Source organism: Saccostrea echinata, unplaced genomic scaffold (genome assembly GCF_033153115.1).
Source record: "Saccostrea echinata isolate AGI-Se365-2 ecotype Australia unplaced genomic scaffold, CSIRO_AGI_Sech_v1 ptg000029l, whole genome shotgun sequence".
Taxonomy (NCBI): Eukaryota; Metazoa; Mollusca; class Bivalvia; order Ostreida; family Ostreidae; genus Saccostrea; species Saccostrea echinata.
In genome coordinates, this window is record NW_026889778.1 from 19434837 (window position 1) to 19442383 (window position 7547).

General features: G+C 33.3%; 1 protein-coding gene across 1 annotated transcript; it reads right to left on the reverse strand.

The window, feature by feature from the left end:
• Positions 1 to 5181: 5181 nt before the first annotated feature.
• On the reverse strand, positions 5182 to 7276 carry LOC133195065 (uncharacterized). The gene is made up of 5 exons (XM_061330945.1): positions 7180 to 7276; positions 6444 to 6574; positions 6183 to 6348; positions 5447 to 5577; positions 5182 to 5352 (listed from the first exon to the last, which is right to left on the reverse strand). The coding sequence occupies exons 1-5, from the start codon at positions 7274 to 7276 to the stop codon at positions 5182 to 5184; spliced, it is 696 nt and encodes a 231-aa protein (XP_061186929.1).
• Between the last annotated feature and the right edge of the window lie 271 nt (positions 7277 to 7547).

Below are 7547 nucleotides of genomic sequence, written 5' to 3' on the forward strand. Positions count from 1 at the left end.
TTTAAACTGATACCTATTTAGTATCGGTGAATCAGACTAAATTGCAGGTGTAAAGTAATTAACAGAATTTATTGAAACGTGGTCATACTCTAGATCTGCCATTTGATCTTTCCAGTGAGGCTAACCTAGTGTAAGCCCACCACCATCTGAGAAATGCAAACAGAATTAAACAAAAAATCTTTTCCAAGATCAAAGATAACTTAATGATTACTATTTTATCAATAATAGACAATCCAACCCCTCCAAAAACCCTTTTCCTAAGTCCCTTTACATGTACTAGACAAATCTCACAAAGACGCTCTATTTATTTTTGTCTACGTCTCTTCGTATCTATTCCTGTCAAGGCATCCTGGCCAGTGGTAGGGCGTTTGCTTCGTGATCGGGAGACCAGGGTCTGATTCTCTTTTGCTGCGCTGCGTCAAACCTAAGACGTAAACAAAGGTAGTGACTGTTCCTTCGCCAAGCGCCCGGCACTAGGAGTAAAATGTATGGGTCTTTTGGATGAGACCTTAAAATCCGAGGCTTCCTGTCACGGTAGGCGTTGGCATGTTTAAGACCCTCGCTGCTCAATGGTCCTGAGTAAATGTTTAAATCTGAAGCCCTTCACCGGCATAGTGTCGTCTCTGTACGAGTGAAACATTCCCGAACGAGACGTTAAACAACGTACAATCAATCAATCAATCCTCCTAGCTTTTTTTTCTCCTTTTTTTTAGTATATCTACTGAATATTAATACTGCCATGTTTGCGAACATATCAAATACCTAATGAAATTCTTGCATGAATAAAGACGCTGTCTATTGTTTGACATCGTACTGTTTTGTTTGCTAAACGTTGCTTAATTTTAGCGCAGATCTCCTTTCAATATACAAATACGAACTGCCTTTGTTTAATTTTTTCTCATAATGTTACGCAGTAGCTTTGGGTAGAACGCTCGCTTTATGATCGGGAGGTCCTGGATTCGATTCTCATTACCAGCGTCGTGTCGAAAATAAAACGAAAACATAGGTAGAGACTTTCCTTGGCCACGTGCCCGGCACTGGAAGTGGAAGACACCGGCGTTCCAGTGGAAGATGTTACAAACAATCAAGCGACAATATATACACTGTCATACTTCCAAATAAACGCTTTATACTGAATTTTTGCTGCATTACTGTCAGAAATATTTTAAAAATTTTATTTTAGCAAAATACCTTGCTCAGTATGTTCTTTTGATATGTATTTTGAGAATGATGTTTACTTTAATACTCTTCTTTAATATCCAGAAAAAACCAATATAGCTTTGTCTTATTAACATATGTTACCATTCTCATACTGTCTGTATTCGTGAATAACATGGAAGTAGATATTGATATTTCTCAGCTTCTCATATTATTTTCAAAATGTTCATATGAAAAGAACTGATAGATGAAGTAAATGACTTATAGAAGGTCATGAACGTTATGGTTCAATGTTTAGTATATATTTTGTTGATACAGAGAAAAGAACTTTTCAATAAGATAAATATAACTAATTACATTACTGAAAAAAAAAAAACATCGAAGGGTGAAGTGTTTGATGTTTATAACATTCAATCAAATGTAATACATTTCTACGTCGTTTCTAAGAAAATGTATATTTTTTCAAATACACACTTTACATTTATAATCCTTTGGCAACAAAAGAAGATATTTTATTTAAACTTTCCCTCTCATTTCTTGTGGTATATATACTCTTTCTTGTTTTACGATTCACAAAATATATTTCAATTTCTTATAATGCTGGAGAGAATTTAGCAAAAACAAAAAGGAGGTAAGGGTAATTGGAATAGAATATAACAGAAATCACTTGTGTATAGCGATTAAAACAAGATGAGCAAATATACTTTGTAAATACGTGTATGACCACTTTGTCAAATGAAAAGGATAACAAACAGTGATTTCGATCGATCTCAAAAATCCATAAACAATACAATTCTGTGAAGTGGCCATAAACACAGACCCCTGGAAATTCCAGAGGTGGGATCAGGTGCCTAGGAGAAGTAAGCATCTCCTATTAAAATACTAAGATTTACGTCAAATAAAAAAATTAAAGCATTATGCAACTACAGAGGACCGTGCAATAGCTGTTTCAGATTTTATATGGTGGGTGGACATGTTTTTATCTGTGAAAGAGTATATAGACAATGCATCTATTTCTGTAAGTTTGTCATACAGATTGATCATCCCATTATTCAGATAGTGGGTATCCTGCTCATTAGACGTAGTATTCTACTACATATAAGACTGTTTTAATATTACATCTGGTAGTCCCTTGTTATGTTTGTATGCTCTGTAGTGTTTCTGTTTATATTTTTTTTAGAAGCTAGAAGTCTTTTCATCACACAGCCATAACATTAAAAGTGAATATTATACTATTTTTTCCTTAAAAACGTGAAAGAGAGGTATTATTTCATTGATACCTTTAATTTGCAACAAATCACTTCCATAAACAATGTCACTGAAAGGAGATGACTGAAATGATTCGCAAACTTATCCCAACTTCTTTTCGGAACCTTCAAGTAGAAAAACAAGCTTAAAATAATGTGTTTTCTGAAACTAGTTGCCGAGTTATTTTTAAGGCTTACTCCAATATTTAAAGTATCGTGAAATAATTAATTTTCGTGAGGGTTTGATTTTCGTTGTTTTCAAGGTATAAATACACCCACGTATCCATGTCCACCACGAAAGGTAAAATTTCATATCTACATCTACTCAACCCGTCTTCAACCCCGAAATCCGATCCCCATGTACCAACATTTATTCCTCAAACCACGAAAAATTAACCCCACGAAAATATGTGATTTTACAGTAATCTTGTCCGAACTTTATCTTATTTACTTTATGTTATGAATTTATGATAATTGCCACTGCGATCCCAGACAAGCATATTTGTTCTAACAACTAAAAGAAAAGACATTTGATATTAAGATGAAGTTTTTCAAAACATATTGCTAATAACATTAAATGCCTCATAAATCTTTCGTTAACTCAATAAACAAATAAATAAAATAAAAAAAATATCAAACTGAACTCTGGGGTACACGTAGTGTTATTTCTTTCATATACTCATTGAGGTATACTTCCATTATTAACAGTCACTTAACCACGTCGAATCACAAACGTTTGAAATATGTTGCACTTGCTTTCGATAAAGTGCTCATTCAATAAATGTAATCTATCTGTGAATTTGAGTTGCCTAGTCATATACGTTTAATGTTTTGTACTGTTTTAATGTAAAGAATACACGAAGAATTGCAGTGTGACACGGACATGAAACTATAATTGAAAGGCTAAAGCTATCTATAAACTGTATTATAATGAAAGTGTGAAAATAAAAATATTTTTCTAAAGTTTATTTATCTCCCATATAGAAATATTATTCAAATAAATATCTAAAGAGAATCAAAATCTTTACTAGATCTGAATTGTAAAACGGCTAGAAGATATAGGTAAATTTATATTTCAATATTTTAAAGAATTTTGGGTTTAAATATATCTAACTGTTTCAAAATGCAATCAAAGCCTAAATTTCAATCGTAAATAATAGAAAATGAGTCATTGCCGAAACTAGCAAATAAATATTTTTATTCTGCAACTGCCCCTTGCATTGACCTAATAAAGGTAACCTAATAAACCAAAGCTTTATTCGGTCAATGCCAATAAAAAGTTTCGAACATGTATTCCGACGTTCTAAAAGCATTGTGACGTCATACACATTGCAATGTTTACGCCGTGGAGTCTTGGTTTCAACTGCAGAGATGTACCTAAATTGGTTGAAAATAGCTCGTCTTGGAGGTCTGATGTAAAAATATATTGCATGATAAACAAAATACATGGATACTGTCTTGAAATATAAGCGATATTTGGGCTCGACAAGCCTCGCCCTCTATCAAGTTTTCTTACCCTCGCCCGAATATCGCTTATGTTTCAAGCCAGAAGCCTTGTATTTTATATAACTAGATCCCTGGACTAAAGATTAAATAAAAAAAACATATTAATCGGCAAATCAAGCATGTGTCCAAGTATATGTTGGTAAACTTTGCCCGAGCATCATGAGATTTGGTGCCGAGCGAAGCGAGGGACCAAATCGAATGGCGAGGGAAAAGTTTAACAACATACTTAGTACATGTTTCACATGAGAAATTAAACCCTTTGTGTCTCTATCTATTTCATTACAAATCTTTATGTGCTTTTTGTTATTTAATCAAGATAACGATGATTTGATCCTGACTGTTGCCATTTTATACAGGCCCAGATGTGATAATTATACCCTCAGGGGGTATATCTACCTGTCTGCAACAGGTCAGGTCACGGTCTACAGTGAGTAGTTTTCAAACACATTAAAATTCATTTCTATAGATTCAAAATCTCTGTATGAAGATATTCATGTCATTTTTAATGGAGTCTTGTGGGCATTAGTAAAGATTTGTTTTTAGAGGTAAAATGGATAAATTGTTCTTGAAAAGCACAGATTTCCACAGAAAACGAAAACAGAAAAAAGGAAAAAATCTGTATACGGTTGGATTGTCTCGGCTTACAACAATTACAGAGAAAGTTTACACACTATTTGAGCAATATAAGACTGTCCCTGTGTGTTTGAACATTGTAAAAAATCCGATTTTGACTTCTTGCTGTGTCCTCTTAATCTGTTAATTATTATCGAAGACAAGATGGTGAGTAAACTTTTTGGGGGGCACTTTTTGATGAGATGTAATTCTGGGTATATCCTACATATTCAAACAATTACTAAACCTTTCTTAAAATTCAGTCTTAATTTTGATTTTGATTTTTTAAAATTTAAATATTTAATGTTTTAATTTTACCTAAAGTTGGTCAATACAGAAAGAAAGACAAGGGAAGGAAAGAGATTTTTTCCTTTATTGAATCTAGGTTTTATTGACTGTTGAGCACATCAGGTCCAACTTTCATTGTTTAGTGACCTTGCCCTGTGTCTATGATTGTAACCTATCATTGATAATGATAAGTTTAATAATTATGTACACAATGGCATAGTCATCCAACCATGAAGCTTGGGCTTGGCGTGTACCAAGTGATTTGGTAGCAGCAAAAACCCTTTGTTCAAGGTCTGAAACATGTACTAAGGAAAGTTAGACACGTGTTATTCTCATGAAACATGAATTGCAATAATGTACATTACCTTCATCATTGTTCTTGTTCTTGATCTTTTTTGTAGTTTGGATTCCTATAGATGTTCATTCTATAAATTCCACCACAAATTTGTTGCTTATTTCCACTACATTTCATGTTGCATTCCTTCTCTGATCTGGGAATATTTGTTGTAAGAGAATCTCCACAGAAACATTGATGGGAATACTTCAAAGAAATAAGATAAAAATAAGAGGTCATATTCTATGATTTTCTTAAAAAATCAGTACAGAAGCTATCTCTCTGTAATAGATTGCTGAACCTGGACACCGTAGAACTGGTTGTTTTCCTTCGTACAAATATTCTTGCAGGTTTCAATGGTCATGGATGTCGTCATTGTAAACTTTCCGGCTAAGGTTCGTTTGGGCTGGTCTTGAAAGCACCCCAAATATACTGAAAGGGAAAAGAGAGTAATTCCTTTAGAATTGTATAAAATTAACATCCAGTTTTAGTTCAGTTTTAAAGTGATGTTTTCAAAAGACGATAGTAAAGATTTGAAGTCAAAGACATCGAAATAAAGCATATAATCAAATTTCTAATTATATTTAAAGTTGATCCTTTTTGGGGCAATAGAATATAACTGGCATCAAGACTTAATAAGCAAAACTACTTCCCGACATCTAAGAAAACTGTGAAAATTGTTTCGATTGTTACAACAGTGTTTTTCTTCTGACTTAAGCAACTGTAATCTTGTATGATTTGATTTAAGTATTGAAATATATCTGCACCGACTTTATTCGTTCTTTGCTGTTCTTTAATAAGAAAATCTAATGAATGGTAAGAAATTAGATGTTGCCATTGCAAGAAAGGAGTTTTCCATTTTCAATATGTAGTCAAATGAATGTTTCAGCTCAACAAAGGAGACCGTTTGTCCAGGGAAAATAAAAGAAAAAAAGATTGGTTTCTCGAATAATTTTCTGTTTTCCAACCAAACCAAGCATAAATCATTGGATACTAGGACATGTAGACTTGTCTGAAACCTGAATAAGATTACATACATGGTTGTTCTTGATCTTTTTTGTAGTTTGGATTCCTATAGATGTTCATTCTATAAATTCCACCACACATTTGTTGCTTATTTCCACTACATTTCATGTTGCATTCCTTCTCTGATCTGGGAATAGTTGTTGTAAGAGAATCTCCACAGAAACATTGATGGGAATACTTCAAAGAAATAAGATAAAAATGTAGAGGTCATATTCTATGATTTTCTTAAAAAATCAGTACAGAAGCTATCTCTCTGTAATAGATTGCTGAACCTGGACACCGTAGAACTGGTTGTTTTCCTTTGTACAAATATTCTTGCAGGTTTCAATGGTCATGGATGTCGTCATTGTAAACTTTCCGGCTAAGGTTCGTTTGGGCTGGTCTTGAAAGCACCCCAAATATACTGAAAGGGAAAAGAGAGTAATTCCTTTAGAATTGTATAAAATTAACATCCAGTTTTAGTTCAGTTTTAAAGTGATGTTTTCAAAAGAAAATAGTAAAGATTTGAAGTCAAAGACATCGAAATAAAGCATATAATCAAATTTCTAATTATATCAAAAGTTGATCCTCTTTGGGGCAATAGAATATAACTGGCATCAAGACTTAATAAGCAAAACTACTTCCCGACATCTAAGAAAACTGTGAAAATTGTTTCGATTGTTACAACAGTGTTTTTCTTCTGACTTAAGCAACTGTAATCTTGTATGATTCGATATAAGTATTGAAATATATCTGCACCGACTTTATTCGTTCTTTGCTGTTCTTTAATAAGAAAATCTAATGAATGGTAAGAAATTAGATGTTGCCATTGCAAGAAAGGAGTTTTCCATTTTCAATATGTAGTCAAATGAATGTTTCAGCTCAACGAAGGAGACCGTTTGTCCAGGGTAAATAAAAGAAAAAAAGATTGGTTTCTCGAATAATTTTCTGTTTTCCAACCAAACCAAGCATAAATCATTGGATACTAGGACATGTAGACTTGTCTGAAACCTGAATAAGATTACATACATGGTTGTTCTTGATCTTTTTTGTAGTTTGGATTCCTATAGATGTTCATTCTATAAATTCCACCACACATTTGTTGCTTATTTCCACTGCACTTCATGTTGCAATCCTTCTCTGATCTGGGAATATTTGTTGTAAGTGAATCTCCACAGAAACACTGATGGGAATACTTCAAAGAAATAAGAAAAAAAATGTAGAGGTCATATTCATTGCTTGTCTTATGAAATCAGTACAGAAACTATCTCTCTGTAATAGATTGCTGAACCTGGACACCGTAGAACTGGTTGTTTTCCTTCGTACAAATATTCTTGCAGGTTTCAATGGTCATGGATGTCGTCATTGTAAACTTTCCGGCTAAGGTTCGTTTAGGC